Genomic DNA, 15,884 nt, shown 5'->3' with positions numbered 1-15,884 from the left:
TGGCAACAAGAGCACACTGTTGACTCATATCCAGCTTCTCGTCCACTGTAACCCCTAGGTCCTTTTCTGCAGAACTGCTGCCTAGCCATTCGGTCCCTAGTCTGTAGCAGTGCATGGGATTCTTCCATCCTAAGTGCAGGACTCTGCACTTGTCCTTGTTGAACCTCATCAGGTTTCTTTGGGCCCAATCCTCTAATTTGTCTAGGTCCCTCTGTATCCTATCCCTACCCTCCAGCATATCTATCACTCCTCCCAGTTTAGTATCATCTGCAAACTTGCTGAGGGTGCAGTCCACGCCATCCTCCAGATCATTAATGAAGATATTGAACAAAACCAGCCCCAGGACCAACCCTTGGGGCACTCTGCTTGATACCAGCTGCCAATTAGACATGGAGCCATTGATCACTACCCGTTGAGCCCAACAATCTAGCCAGCTTTCCATTCACCTTATAGTCCATTCATCCAGCCCATACTTCTTTAACTTGCTGGCAAGAATACTGTGGGAGACAGTATCAAAAGCTTTGCTAAAGTCAAGGAATAACACGTTCGCTTCTTTCCCCTCATCCACAGAGCCAGTTATCTCATTATAGAAGGCAATTATATTAGTCAGGCATGACTTGTCCTTGGTGAATCCATGCTGACTGTTCCTGATCACTTTCCTCTCCTCTAAGTGCTTCAGAATTGATTCCTTGAGGACCTGCTCCATGATTTTTCCAGGAACTGAGGTGAGGCTGACTGGCCTGTAGTTCCCCAGATCTTCCTCCTTCCCTTTTTTAAAGATGGGCACTACATTAGCCTTTTTCCAGTCATCCGGGACCTCCCCCAATCACCATGAGTTTTCAAAGATAATGGCCAGTGGCTCTGCAATCACATCCGCCAACTCCTTTAGCACCCTCGGACGCAGCACATCCGGCCCCATGGACTTGTGCTCGTCCAGCTTTTCGAAATAGTCCTGAACCACTTCTTTCTCCACAGAGGGCTGGTCACCTTCTCCCCATACTGTGCTGCCCAGTGCAGCAGTCTGGGAACTGACCTTGTTCGTGAAGACAGAGGCAAAAAAATCATTGAGTACATTAGCTTTTCCCACATCCTCATTCAGTAAGGGCCCCACACTTTCCTTGACTTTCTTCTTGTTGCTAACATACCTGAAGAAACCCTTCTTGTTACTCATAACGTCCCTTGCTAGCTGCAACTCCAAGTATGATTTGGCCTTCCTGATTTCACTCCTGCACGCCTGAGCAATATTTTTATACTCCTCCCTGGTCATTTGTCCAGGCTTCCACTTCTTGTAAGCTTCTTTTTTGTGTTTAAGATCAGCAAGGATTTCACTGTTAAGCCAAGCTGGTCGCCTGCCATATTTACTATTCTTTCTATACATCAGGATGGTTTGTTCCTGCAACCTCAATAAGGATTCTTTAAAATACATCTCTCCTGGACTCCTTTCCCCGTCATGTTATTCTCCCAGGGGATTCCACCCATCAGTTCCCTGAGGGAGTTCATATTAGGAAAGGTAGGCATTGTCAGATACAGTTCTACTTATTTAGATAGACTTAGCCTTGGTGGTTCTTTGTGCATCCTCCTCAGTGTTTAGTATCAGAGGGGTAGCCGTGTTAGTCTGGATCTGTGAAAAGCAACAGAGGGTCCTGTGGCACCTTTAGGACTAACAGATGTATTGGAGCATAAGCTTTCGTGGGTGAATGCCCACTTCGTCAGACGTCACCCACGAAAGCTTATGCTCCAATACCTCTGTGTTTACTGTCTCGTTGGGTTTCTCATTTTTAATTCTAACTGGGAAAGGAGTTCTTTTGTGTGATTGGCTTGATGGCTGGGGCGTTTGTCTTTTTGGCACATTCTCTGATAAAGATTAGCTGTATGTTGACCAGTTAAAAAGAGAAAATACTACTATATGTTGTTTCCCATTTCCCCTAATTTCTGTCTACATATACATGAAATATAATAATAATAGTTGTAGTTAATATTTAGCCTGGTAAGTGCTTTATTCTTCGCATTTATTTTATTGTGCTGTGCTGAGATGTCTGTTCATAGGTACCTTTACATTGTATTAAATAAAATAAATGTTATCGTCATTAGGGAAAGAGTATTTCCAAACCCTGACATAATTATGACTGATATAAGCATCAGTAAAATGCCTCCTCACTTCTGAGCAAAGGAGTGAAACATTTTCATTCCTCGTGCCAAATTTGTCTTAATTTGTCCTTTCTCCTCTTCCCAGTGTTTCATCTCTAGGTGTAATCTTCTACTTTTCTTCGGGCACTCGTTTTGATTCTTTTACATGGAAATATTGGTGATTTGGAAGCCTTTAGTACTTAGTCAGGTTTCCTTATGACAGTACGTACCTTCCTTTCTGCTGTGTTTTGGCAAGAAATGGGTTAACAAGAAGAGCCTGGGCTTTAGGGGGTGGTGTGGGGCTGTTCCATTTAGCCTGGAGGGAGGACAGAGAACTTCCAGCAGAAATTATCGATATTGTATTATTTTAAAGCAAAATGCTGAAATACCAAGGCATCTGCCAGAGCACGGCGAGGAAGGGGAAGGTCTGAACGCACAGGCACTAGCAACAGGCGGCCTGCCAACCCCGTGACAGCGGCGTGCTTCCTGCGGCAAGAAAGGCCCCTCCGGAGGGCAGCAGCTCCTGCCCGCCCGCCCCACAGGTAAGGGGCTGCGGGGGCGGCGGGCTCCCAGGCTGGGCCGGAGGGTCTCTTGGGCTCCTTCCCCACCACTAGCCGCGTTCTGGCCGCCCGGACTGTCCCGAGCCGCTGCCGGCCCCGCGGCCAGGCAGGCCGGGAGCGAGGCGGGCGGCACGTAGCCCGTGGGACGCCAGGATGTGAGCCCGAATCCCGGCTGCGCTGCGAGGGGGTCTGGAGCCTGAACCAGCGGGGATGTGGCTGGGCTCCGAGTGAGGGGGGAGGCGCCTCGCCTGCGACCTGGCAGGTTCAGGGCCTGACCCTCTGTCGTTTCATCCGCATGCCTGTGGCGTCCAATCTCGTGAATATCTCTTCTTTCTGGCACTGTGGTCTTGATCACTCTGCAGTATATTTTGTGCTATTCCTCTTCCTATCTTTTGTTTATAAATTCTGAAAAATAATCTTGTGCATTCAAATGGCCCATCCCCTAAGTTTAAAAATAGCTGTTGGGACATAGATATTCTGTCTAGCTTGGCTGAGTTCATAAGCCACTAAAATGTATTTATTTTCTGGCTCACGTATAGTATTTTTCCCATCTGCATTTGGGTTCGTGCCTTAAAGGGACACCATCTTGTCCCCAGCTTTCTAGGGGCTATCTTTCCTATTTGCATCTGTCAGCAGTCATTGATGCCAGAAATGTGCATTTACCCATATAGGGAGGATGATCTTAATTTACTGGCTGCCACTGGAATAGTAGGATGTGCCTGCACAAAATTGGTACCATAAGACTACAGAGGGAGCTGGATAATAGGAGATTTATTTGCCATGCATAGTCATCTGCTAAATCAAGGACTTGTTCTGAGTAACTTGACTCTGCAATCTCCATGAATAATGATTATTTTTATTCTGGTAGCACCCACAATGTGCTAGGCACTGTACACAAATGCCCACAGAGGAGGACATAGAGCTTACTCCAAAGAATTTACAATCTCTGAAGATAAATTTATAAAGGGCAGAGAGGAGGAATACAAACAAAATGTGTACAGCTTCTATATTTAAGTCATGTGTATATATACATGAATCATGCTTCAACCTATTAGTTAGCCAATTTCTTGTGAAAATGAGTTTTGCAGATTCTTATGGATCTTTTGAAGAAAAGTATCAACTCTTTTACTTTAGTACTCCCTTAGTCACACCGTGCCTGGAAGTTCTTGCTATGACTACATGAGTCAATTTACTTGCTCAGTGGATTTGGTATTTAATTGGCAGAAAATAAAACTCCGTAACAAATTAGGAGTTACTATACTAGATTAGACCAGAGGTCCATTTACTGTAGTTTAGTATCGTGTCTCTTGACAGTGGCTGGATACCACATACTGTACTTCAGAGGAAGGTGCAGTGGACAGTTATTCCCTAAATCTGCCTATAGGGGAAGCTTTTTCTTAATCCCATCAACTGGTGGCTGGTTTATGCCCTGAAACAGGAAGGTTTTATATCCCTCCTATTCTGTCTATTGTAACTGACCATTCTTATGCATATAAACTAATCTAAAAAATATTCTACTAAACTGTTGGCCTCAGTGGTATCTTGTGATAGTGAATTCCATAGCAGAAGTATGCAATGTGTATTTTAAAAAGTATTTTTATAGGCTCCTGTGCAAAGAGGTAATGGTAGTTAAGTCCATAGCAGACTAGAGGAAGAGACAGTTCTTTGGCCACGTCTTTTGTGAATGTGTACAGAAAATGGCTTGTTGCTCACTAATTGCTGCTACTCCTGAAGAAATAGCAAAGCAGAGAACAATAAAATTAAGATTAACAAATCCTATTCCCCCAGCCTCCAAATTTGTCTAGGTGACTGTGTGTAACATTTTTTTTCTTATAAAGAATGCCCAGACTGTATGTGCATTTTTGGGTGGAAACCCCCTTACTGGAAAAAAATCCCTGTTAAACAGAGTGGGTGAGTTGTGAAATGCCTCCATTCCCAGTGGTCATCAATGTTACCATCTTACAAGTGACTTTTGGGTCATCAGAAAGTTGTGTTTAACAAAAGATTTGTCACAAAAACATGAATTTAATATGTACTTTATGTGCCACTTAATATTCTTCATTTAGAGTCTCTTGAAAATCTGGCTGCCCATTTAGTCTTAAATTTCTATTTTGGAGCCTAACTTTTTAAAAGAATCTTCCTTTGTTCTGTTCAGTCACTTCAGGGCAGTTTCCCCACTCTCCTCCCCACAGAGATTGGGAAATGCCAGAAAACATATTAATCAGACATGTGAAGACATAGGTAGAATCGTTACAAATCACAGGAAACTCCTCCTGCAGAAATTAAATACCAAATATGGGTTTAAAATCTAGTTAAACCCTTCTAATGAGAGTTGTAAACAAGACCTCAGGTGGGAGTCATAATCTCTCTCCCCATCTCTGTGGGTGTGCACTCTGAAAGCAAATCTGATGTTCACCTTAAACATTTACACTGGCAAATATATATTATGTAACATTCTTGATTAGACCAGGCTTCTCTTCCTATCTCTGGACTGATGCACTGTATCCTGTTGGACAAGTTGTTTAACCTTTCTGTGCCTTAGTTTCTCTGTGTAAAATAGTGGTGGCATAATTCACAGAATTGTGACTGTTTTGAGATCCTTTTGATTAAACATGGTATAGAAGTGCAAAACAGTATTATTCTGTGGTGCATTTTGCTATTGGGCAACATTTGAATAAGGCACAAGAATTGCCTCTTTAAGAAGAGGCTTTTATTGTAAATAATCTGTTTGAAACAAAATGATCTAGGTCCTTCATAAATTTCTTATGATGCAGTATGGTAGAAATAATGGCTTCTTACAAAACTCAATCACCACCTCATGATGAAGTCTAGGGCAGTGGTTCTCAACCAGGGATCCGGGACCCCCTAGGGGTCCTCGAGCAGGTTTCAGGGGGGCCTCCAAGCAGGGCCAGCATTAGACTCGCTGGGGCCCAGGGGAGAAAGCCAAAGCCCCACTGCATGGGGCTGAAGCCCAGGTCCCTGATCCCCGCCACCCAGAGTGGGAGCTGAAGCCTGAACAATGTAGCTTTGTGGGGGCCCCTGCTTGTTACCCCCTAACACTGGCCCTGGCTTTTACATGCAGAAAACCAGTTATTGTGGCAAAGGTGTGCCGTGGAGTTTTTATAGCAGTTATGCGCGGGGTGGGGGGCTCAGAAAGAGAAAGGTTGAGAACCTCTGCTCTAGAGGAGTTGCCTTCTAACAGTCTCTTTCTGTTCCTTGAGCAGACTATTTGCTCTGTGGACTCTGGAAGCTTCAGCGTAGCGGTGGGGCCCAGTGAAAATCAGAAGTACACCTTAAAGCTATTAAAACATGGCCTCAAAAAGAGCCTTAGTGATTCTGGCTAAAGGAGCAGAGGAGATGGAAACGGTTATCCCCACTGATGTCATGAGAAGGGCTGGAGTGAGTATGAAAACCACTAGAACTTTTTATGACCATTTGTTGAAACCAAAAGTATTCTCACCTTGAATCAGTGATGGAGAGATTGTTTTATTCAGTGGCCTCCTGGATGAACATGCACCTGGGCCCTTTTATTTGTGGCGTGAAAGACAAATGCTCACTCATCCACAAGTACTCATTGCTGCAGAATATGAATTCATAGATTCAATAGGCCATAAAATGCACCTTTTAGAAAAAGCATCCAATCTTGATTTAGAAATTGTCAGTGATGGAGATTCAACCATTGGAACAATTTACCAAGGGTTGTGGTGAATTACTCTCATTGGAAGTAAGGCGTAAATTTATATCAATCTGAATCTGGCTAGCTCCATTTTCCAGATATTGGATTGTGTTACATCTTTTTCTGATAGATCGAGGAGCCCATTATCAAATATTTTTTCCCAAGTAGGTACTTACAGATTGCAATCAAGTCACATCTTAACCTTCTCTTTGTTAAGATAGATTCAAGTAGCTCAATCTATTTATTGTTATAAGGCATCTTTTCTAATCCTTTAATTGTTCTTGTGGGTCTACTCTGAGCCCTCTCCAATTTATCAACATCCTCGTGAATTGTGGACACTAGAACTGGACACAGTATTCCAGGAATAGTCACAGCAGTGCCAAATACAGATGTAAAATCACCTCTCTGCTCCTACTCAAGATTCCCCTGTTTGTGCAATCAGAGATTGCATTAACCCTTTTGACCGCAGCGTTGCACTGGGTGGGATTATCCACCACTGCCCCAATATCTTTTTCAGAGTCGCTGCTCCCCAGGTTGGAGTCTCCCATTGTGTAAGTATGGCCACATTCTTTGTTCCTAGATGTATTCATTTACATTTAGCCATATTAAAATGAATGTGTTCCAAACAATGTAAAGACATTTAAGTTGTGAACCTAGCAGTGACTAGGGCAGGTTTTTAGGTGTTTATCATCCCCTCAAAATATGTGCAACTCCTGTGTTAGTGGGGAGAGTTTTCTTTTTTTCTTGGGAAGACTAGACCCCTTTGTACACATCAAGCTAATGACCTTGATCATCTCACTCAAATCTCTCCTTGAAGCTCTGCTTTCATCTAGCAGTCTGTCACTTACTACCCTTAGAGTGCTCCCTATTTATCACCTGTGCACCTGCAAGTATAGGCAATAATCCGATCTTGATCAGGTGCAAGAGTGATAAATAAGATTTAAAAATAAAAACTGCAAAGTGAGAATTTAAATGATCAGAACCCCAAATCTGTGCACATGAAACAGCCAAAATAAAATCCTACCTTTCCCCTTCTTTTTCATTCCATTACTTTGTTCACTCTCTTGTCCTGGTGCTCCTTGGGGCACAGGTCTTTCCTTATTTTATACCTACAGAGTTCTGTGCATATCTATGGAACTGTGACCAAGTAGTAGCTGAGAGTAAGGAGTCTGGAGCTGAATAAACAGATTTAGAGAGTGTCCTGTGCACCAGGCCCAAATTGATAATGGATCATTTAGCAGCCTCCTTAATCTGACACTACTTTAATCTAGAAACCTGTGGAATGCTGGATTATGTGATACATCTGTTAGACCTTCCAGATTCAAATAACTAATCTTACTGCAGGTACTTTTCATTTAATTTTACTTTTGAGGTGGGAAACTTTTGGTTTTAGTCTGATTCTCTACAGCTTCTACTATTGCTTGGTTTAAATAATCTTTTAAACAAAATACACTTCTGCTTACTATTTCAGAATTGTCATCTGCATCCCTTAAAGCAGTGCATTTTCCTGTTGTAATGGTTTCTGTTTTTCTGTCAGATCAAGGTGACTATTGCAGGTCTAACAGGAAAAGATCCAGTGCAGTGTAGCCGAGATGTCTTCATTTGTCCTGATGCCAGTTTAGAAGATGCCAGAAAAGAGGTTTGTCATACTGACTTAGCATAATGCTTTACAGGACCTTCTTCACAGGTTCACAGTGGACTTGGAAGGTTATTAGTAACACCCAGTTTGACTGATTGCAGCAGCATTGCACGAACCCAGAGATACATAATTTAATTCTCTCCCTTCTAGTGTTGTCCTGCAACACAGTATCTTAGTTTTGCACAATTTTTAACATTCTGTCCAGGTATTTGACTTGGTAAAATGTTTAACTCCGAGCTTTACTGTGCATGTTACCCAGACTCTCTGACAAAATAGCATAATTGGGAACAACAGAAAGTTTCTGTTCAGGAAGGAAGTGCTGCTTAGGGAGCTTTGCAGCATAGCACCTATCAGCACAATGCAGAGCTGTCAATCACACTCTGGAGCACTTCAACTCCCCCATCCACAAAGACTTATTGTGTAGGCAAAGTTTGCTTCAAAACAAGTTTCTCCAGCAGTTCTTGGCCTGGTGTACGGAAAACGAAACAGTGTTTTTCTAGTAGCTCCATTAGGTGAAATATTTTGGTCGCTCATCAGACCTCCTTTTGAGTAAAGAGCCTTTTAGAAGCAGAAAAGTTAGAATTCCTCTGCTTCTCATTTTAGTATGTTTTAACAGTCATAAAGACAAACTCCTGAGTGAACTTGTATGCTCTTCTCCTGTAGAATTCTGCTAAGTAAGCATTTCTTTCTTTGTTTAGGGGCCTTATGATGTGGTGGTCCTGCCAGGTGGTAACCTAGGAGCTCAAAATTTGTCCGAGGTAAAATCATAAAACCTGAAGATAATTCAAAGGCCTGCCCATCTATCTGTACGTGTTGCTTATATTCTCCTGCTACTGCAGCAAATTCAATCCAACATTTAAAACAAAAAACAAAAAAGTAAGCTGTGCAGCTGCAGTCTTAACTGGAATTCTCCCGTGTAACGTGGTGCAGGACTTGTCGTGTGGAGACGCAACAGGTTCTTGTAAATGATTATTGAACAGGATATGAAGTATTTTGATGCCATAAGAAATTAGGAATTGCCGTACTGGATCCAATTTAAGGTTCATCTAGTCTGGTATCCTGTCTAGCAGTGGCCAGTAACATCTCCTTTAGTGGAAGATATAAAAACTAGGGCTGTCGATTAATCACAGTTAACTCACGCGATTTAACTAAAAAAAAATATTAATCGCGATTAATCAGTTTTAATTGCACTGTTAAATAACAGAATACCAATTGAAATATGTTGGATGTTTTTCTACATTTCCAAATATATTGATTTCAATTACAACACAGAATACAAAGTGTACAGCGCTCACTTTCTATTATTATTTTTATTACAACTACTGGCATCTGACTCAGATGATGAAAGTGAACATACGTCAATCTGCACTGCTTTGGATTGTTATCGAGCAGAACTCATCATCAGCATGGACGCATGTCCTCTGGAATGGTGGTTGAAGCATGAAGGGAGATATGAATCTTTAGCGCATCTGGCATATAAATATCTTGCAACACTGACTACAACAGTGCCATGCAAATGCCTGTTCTCACTTTCAGGTGACATTGTAAACTAGAAGCGGGCAGCATTATCTCCTACAAATGTAAATAAACTTGTTTGTCTGAGCAATTGGCTGAACAAGAAGTAGAACTGAGTGCACTTGTAGGCTCTAAAGTTTTACATTGTTTTATTTTTGAATGCAATTATTTTTTGTACATAATTCTACATTTGTACGTTCAGCTTTCATGATAAAGAGATTGCACTACAGTACTTGTATGAGGTGAATTCAAAAATACTATTTTTGTTTTTTTTTACAGCAAAAATATTTGTAATAAAAAATAAATATAAAGTGAGCCCTGTGTTCTGTGTTGTAATTGAAATCAGTATATTTGAAAATGTAGAAAACATCCAAAAATATTTAAATGGTATTCTATTATTATTTAACAGTACAATTAATAGCAATTAATTTTTTTAATCACTTGACGGCCCTAATAAAAAACCCTCATTAAGCAGATGTGGAATAATTTAACCTAGCAAATTGATCTCGTTGTCTCTCATAGGTAACAATTGGCTTAAGCCCGGAAGCATGAAGTTTAATATAACTTCCAAAATGTTACTTATGTTGATAACGCTGGATATTCTTAATATCCAGTCTCATTTTGAATCATGTTGAGTTCTTGGCTTCAGCTACTTCCTGTGGCAAAAGTTCAATCACATGTTGTGGGAAAAAGTATTTCCTTTATTGGTTTTGAATTTTCCACCTTTTGATTGACTGTTTCTTGTCTCATAAACTAAAACAAAAATTCCTGATCTACTTTCCCTACATAATTAACTATTTTCTGTATTTATTACCGACAGTGCAGCATGAGTTGTGGGTGGATTTTTTTTGTTTTGTTTTTTTAAATAATTACTTAATGTTATATTATTTCTTTGTGCAGTCTCCTGCTGTGAAAGACATTTTAGTGGACCAGGAGAACAGAAAAGGCCTAATTGCTGCTATTTGTGCAGGTACAGTAATGAACTATCTTGTATTGTAACCTACTTGGCTGCTTTAAAGGATTGTCTGGGCAGCTACGTCCTTTAGCAAACTCTTTCAGTACTGTTGTGTCTCAATAGCTCAGTAGCAAGAGTAAATGTAACATGCATAAAGTTCAAATGAAGGGGGAGAGGAGCTATAATCTAACACGAGGCACTCTGTAAAACAGCGTGAAGCTTAACTACAAGTTGCCAGCACTCCTGATTCCGCCTCTTCTTGTCAAAGTTACTGGTGTGGGGTTAGCTGCTGTGAAATGCAATATATAGGGCCCTACCAAATCCACGGCCATGAAAAACACATCACAGCCATGAAATCTGGTCTTCTATGTATTTTTTAGCCTCTACTATACAGATTTCATGGGGGAAACCAGTGTTTCTCAAACTGGGGGTCCCAACCCAAAAGCGGGTCACGGGGGAGTCACAAGGTTATTGTAGGGGGGTCATTGTATTGTCGACCTTACTTTTGCACTGCCTTCAGAGTTGGGTGGTTGGAGAGCGGCAGCTATTGGCCAGGCACCCAGCTCTGAAGGCTGTGCCGTGCCAGCAGAAGCACAGAAGTAAGGGTGGCAATACCATACCATGCCATTACTTCTGCGCTGCTGCTGGCGGTGGCTCTGCCTTCAGAGCTGGGCTCCCAGCCAAGAGTAGCTGCTGTCCAGCTGCCAAGCTCTGAAGAAAGCACTGCCACCAGCAGCAGCGCAGAAGTAAGGATGGCAATACCATGACACCCCTACAATAACCTTGTAACCTCCCCACAACACCTTTTTGGGTGTTGGGACCTTTTTGGGACCTCTCCAGTTACAACACCATGAACTTTCAGATTTAAATATCTGAAATTGTGAAATTTATGATTTTTTAAAAAATCCTATGACCATGAAATTGACCAAAATGGACCGTGAATTTGGTAAGGTGCTAGCAGTATATTAGGGTGTTCTATAAAATATGTGCTTACGCTAGGAGTCTCTCTGCTAGGAGCTATGTGCTGGCAGTACACAGTCGATATAAATTTCTTAGACATAAAATAACCCCCTCTGTTGCCCTTTAGTTTTGGAAGAAAAATTGTAAATATAAGATTACAGGTTCACCATTCCTCATCCACATGGCAATGGTAACGATCATTGTTCTGGCCTGGCCTGGCCGCCTAGACAGACTGCATGATCAGGTATCTTATTCATTGCTTTATAAAGTGCTTTGAGGTGTCTGAGATATAAAAAGCCAGCTCTACCAGCTGGACTCTAGCCGAAGTGGTCGGGAGAAGGCTTTGATAAGTGATTTCCTTCTGCCCATTGACTTGTATAAAATGTATTTATTTAGTTGTGTCATAGGCATTTTTGGAATGCCTCTTTCACTTTTCTTTCTGATACGTCTTTGCTCTTTTGAGTGCTGTGGAAGTATACGTCTGATACGTCTTTGCTCATTTAATTTGCTATCACTAGATTTTTCTGATGGCTTAGCCCAGGGACCTGCAGAGTTCTGAATTTCCTCACACTTGAGGGATAGTAGTTTTCTATTTATCCTCCTGCTTTTGCTACAAACAATCAATATGAACTTTCAACAGTTCTGTAAAGGAAACCTTTCATAATAATGGAAGTTCACTTGAAAAGAGTCACTGATTTAATTATAACTGTTTGCAAAGCAAATTTCTAGCTGAATAACACAAAAGTTGTTTCTTTCCTGGAACTGGCCCATGAATGAGTCAAACTTGAACAACTAACAGAAACTGGTAAATTAGGCAAATATTATTTTCTGGAATTCCCATAATGGTTTTTTCCAGGTCATTTGTTATATAACTCTGCCACATTCCTTCCTCAATTCAGTTCAAATGGGAAGTGTTATCTCCTCTAAATGCTGTTATTACAAATAAAAAAGTTACAGCTGCTAGCCCATGATTTGGCTAAGATATTGTATGTTAATACCCTTCCTTGGGCACTTGGCACACAGATGACTGTCAACTGTGAGGTTTTCCCCAGAATATTTGTAATTAATCCTTATTAGCAGGTCTCTGTTCAGTGTCACATTCTGCCTCTTTTCCCCAAGTTAAGCAGATATCCTATCAGTATGACTGACTTGTTGTAGAAGATGGGAGTCAAATACAGTGATCACTTAATCTGCAAGACAATAGTTTTTATTCAGAGATTTAGAACTAAATAACTTTCTGGTTTTTGATATACGTTCTCTCCCATGGGGGGATTGATTTTTGTTTAAAGGAAACGTAGGACACCATGTACCTGTATCTCTCTGTTGGGGCCTTGCATTTACTCTTGTAGTTCTCATGTGGGCCTAGACTGTGTATGAATCCATGCTAGGCCTCTCCTGGGATTTTGTGAGGCTTGTTCTTTGAATGTTTGTTGACAAGTACTTGTCTCCAATGGAGTTTACACTAGTGACAGGCTCACTTTGTATTACTTGCAGGTCCCACTGCCCTGATGGCACATGGGATCGGGTTTGGGAGGAAAGTTACAACACACCCTTTGGCCAAAGATAAAATGATGAAAGGAGGTAGGTATAATTATTAAAAGGCAAATGGAGGTGTTAAACTTAGCATTTGTCTGTCCTGAATACTGTGGAGGAAATGGATCTACAGACCCATGCCCCTCAGTATTAACACTGGCCAGAAAGAAGGGTGGTGGGGGGAGGAGAACCTTAACAAAATACTTCTAGGAGCATTTTCCTCTGCTACTTGAGGCCTGCCAGCTTTCCCCTTTCTGAATTCTTACCTAAAAAAACCCAGCAACCAAACTGAAATGGTACCCTTCTTACCTTCTGTGACGAACTGGGTCTGTTCTTACTGGGGTGTGTGAATGCTGACAGGCGAGTGTGGCTGGGATAGTCTGCATTGGAGGATGGGATCTGCCCGAGGGCGCATACCTGAGTGTGTAACATGAGAACCCAGGAAGGGGTTGAAGGCCAGGTGACTCCTGAGCCCGGGAAACTGAACAAAGGCTGTGGGAGGGGTCGCTGAAGGCAGAGTGCTGGAAGCGAGCTGGAGAGATGGCTGGGAGACAGAGATGGCTCTGACCCCCCCCCCCGAAGGGGGGTGGGCTGGAATGCCCTGGGACCCCAAGCTGGACTTAACTGAGGGGGTCCTGTTGTCTGTGCCTGCAAGACCTGTCTTGGACTGTATTCCTGTCATCCAAATAAACCTTCTGCTTTACTGGCTGGCTGAGAGTCATGGTGAATCGCAGGAAGCCGGGGGTGCAGGGCCCTGAGTCCCCCAATACTCCGCGACACCTTCCAGAAACCCTAGCTGTCAAAGGTTGATATTTTTCTCATATAGCAAAGTGCTGGGATTTGGGGAAAGCATGTCATGCACATTTCTCATTTCACTTTCTCACCATGAAATGGAAGGAGTGGGAGAGAGTATAGCAGAAAAGGGGAAATATGGAGGTGGGAAGGGTATCTACCACTTCCCTCCCAGAGGGAGCTTGAAAATCTCCTAACAGCAAGTTTATAGAGGCATTCTGTGATTTCTAGAAATACCCTGAGAATTAAGAGGCACACTAAATCTTTCTCAGAGCTGATGGTTTTTGTTATCAGGATATATGTTGGTTTGGGGTAAGTATAAACTTATTAGACTTTAAAAAGTGACAGAGTCCTGTGGCACCTTATAGACTAACAGACATATTGGAGCATAAGCTTTCGTGGGTGAATACCCTCTTCGTCACATGCATCTGACGAAGTGGGTATTCACCCATGAAAGCTTATGCTCCAATACGTCTGTTAGTCTATAAGGTGCCACAGGACTCTTTGTCGCCTTTTACAGATCCAGACTAACACGGCTACCCCTCTGATACTTATTAGACTTTGTCACTCTGGGATAGTCTTTTGTTTTATTTTCCTTATTGACTAGTGTTGCAAATCCATACATCACTATAGCGCTGATTAAAATATTACCTGGTGTCCTGTCTAAGTACAATAAGTTATAGTCCTGGTCAATTTGAACCATGTCCCTTCCTCCTCCTACAATGGGGTCCAGGTAAGGTCATAGTCTTCCATCTGGCACTAGCTGTTGGCTTCTCCAACCTGGGATTCGTTTCCAAGGTGAGGCTTAATGGCACGTTTTCACCTGGAGCCAATAATGGCCACTAATTCCTAAACTCTTAAGAATAATGGCCTATGCTGGAAAGATGACCTGCTTTATGCCAACATTCAATATGGACTTTGAACTGGAGCTAGCACTACTATTGCTAAGGGCCACATACAAGATGTACATCCCTTTCACCTCATTGCCTTGCAGTATCAAAGCCATTCCCTTCACAGACAGTATGAAGTGGATATGTGAACCTTTGTGAGGGATTGCAGATTTAAATGGAAATCACTGTAGCAGATTCTATTGTGTAATATGATGAATTTCCAAGACCCTATCTAAACGCATAGTGTAATACATCAGAGCTTTCACAAAAAGCTGATAGGTTTGCAAGCCACAGGCATTAATTAATGAAGCACATACTGTCTTAATGAGCAGTACAAGTGTTGTCCACTCTTGGGGGAGAAGGAGAAGGGTACTGTGAGGTTTTTATTGTGGGTTTTTCTTAAAGCACTAACCATAAGCATGTGATTGGGAGAGATTCGCAGCTTTTATTTAAAAAAAAAAAATCCTAGCCTCATGCTAATAAACAAAAGCTTTAAAGATTTGAAAGCCAGAAGTTAGAGAGAACACAAAATGTATTTTAAAAAAATCTCATGATTTTGGTGGACCTGACTCATGATTTTTGAACACTTGGGGCTAACAGTACTGTGTAGTATAGCAGGTCTGGAAGCATTTGCCAAATTGCTACTGGAGTTGTGCATGAGCTGCATCAACGTGAACGTTTTCTGTGTTCTGTTTTCCTCTTTAAGAACACTACAAGTACTCTGAAAGCCGTGTGGAAAAGGACGGGAACTTTCTGACCAGCCGTGGTCCTGGCACCAGCTTTGAGTTTGGCCTGGCTATTGTTGAAATACTGATGGGGAAGGAAGTGGCTGATCAAGTGAAGGCTCCTCTTATATTGAAAGATTAGTACAAAAATCTTGATGAAGGGGAGAAGAGGGAGAACACAAACTGAGATGGAAAGTTTCTTGTTTCTCTTCTTAAGAATAACCAAAAAGCTATGTTCTGCATCAAATATATTTGTGAGGTGAACTCGTTTAGCACAACATTGATGTGACTAGCAGTCACACTTATATTAGGAACTGGAATAATTCACAGGCCAATGGTTTTTGTTCTTAAAGAAGCTGACTTAAATGGATCTGGTAGCTAATGAATCTTCTGCCCTAGAAAGATCTGTGAATGTAAACAATAGTGTTATCTGTTTAATAGTTTTTGTTCATCTGATTCTGAAGCTTGTTTGCTTGCTTAAATAAAAAGGAAAGGAAATCTGTTAAAAAGTG

The 15,884-nt window shown here is 41.8% G+C and overlaps 1 protein-coding gene across 8 annotated transcripts in view; it reads left to right on the top strand.

The window, feature by feature from the left end:
- PARK7 (Parkinsonism associated deglycase) overlaps window positions 1-15,884 on the top strand; it is a 27,198-nt gene extending 11,314 nt beyond the window's left edge. For 4 of the 8 annotated variants that reach the window (XM_065574902.1, XM_065574903.1, XM_008173694.4 and 1 more), the window contains 7 exons: window positions 2,501-2,669; window positions 5,912-6,086; window positions 7,901-8,002; window positions 8,701-8,760; window positions 10,418-10,487; window positions 12,927-13,013; window positions 15,354-15,884. In XM_065574902.1, coding sequence (XP_065430974.1) covers window positions 5,997-6,086; window positions 7,901-8,002; window positions 8,701-8,760; window positions 10,418-10,487; window positions 12,927-13,013; window positions 15,354-15,514 — 570 coding nt within the window. In that variant the 5' untranslated portion in view covers window positions 2,501-2,669; window positions 5,912-5,996 and the 3' untranslated portion in view covers window positions 15,515-15,884. Of the gene's footprint in view, window positions 1-2,233; window positions 2,350-2,406; window positions 2,670-5,911; window positions 6,087-7,900; window positions 8,003-8,700; window positions 8,761-10,417; window positions 10,488-12,926; window positions 13,014-15,353 lie in introns of those variants that run through there. The other 4 variants (XM_065574904.1, XM_065574908.1, XM_065574906.1 and 1 more) reach the window with 4 other exon arrangements.

Source organism: Chrysemys picta, chromosome 21, assembly GCF_011386835.1.
Source record: "Chrysemys picta bellii isolate R12L10 chromosome 21, ASM1138683v2, whole genome shotgun sequence".
Lineage (NCBI taxonomy): Eukaryota > Metazoa > Chordata > Testudines > Emydidae > Chrysemys > Chrysemys picta.
Note: the sequence above shows the minus strand (reverse complement) of the source record. Positions and strands in the feature narration are given on the sequence as shown.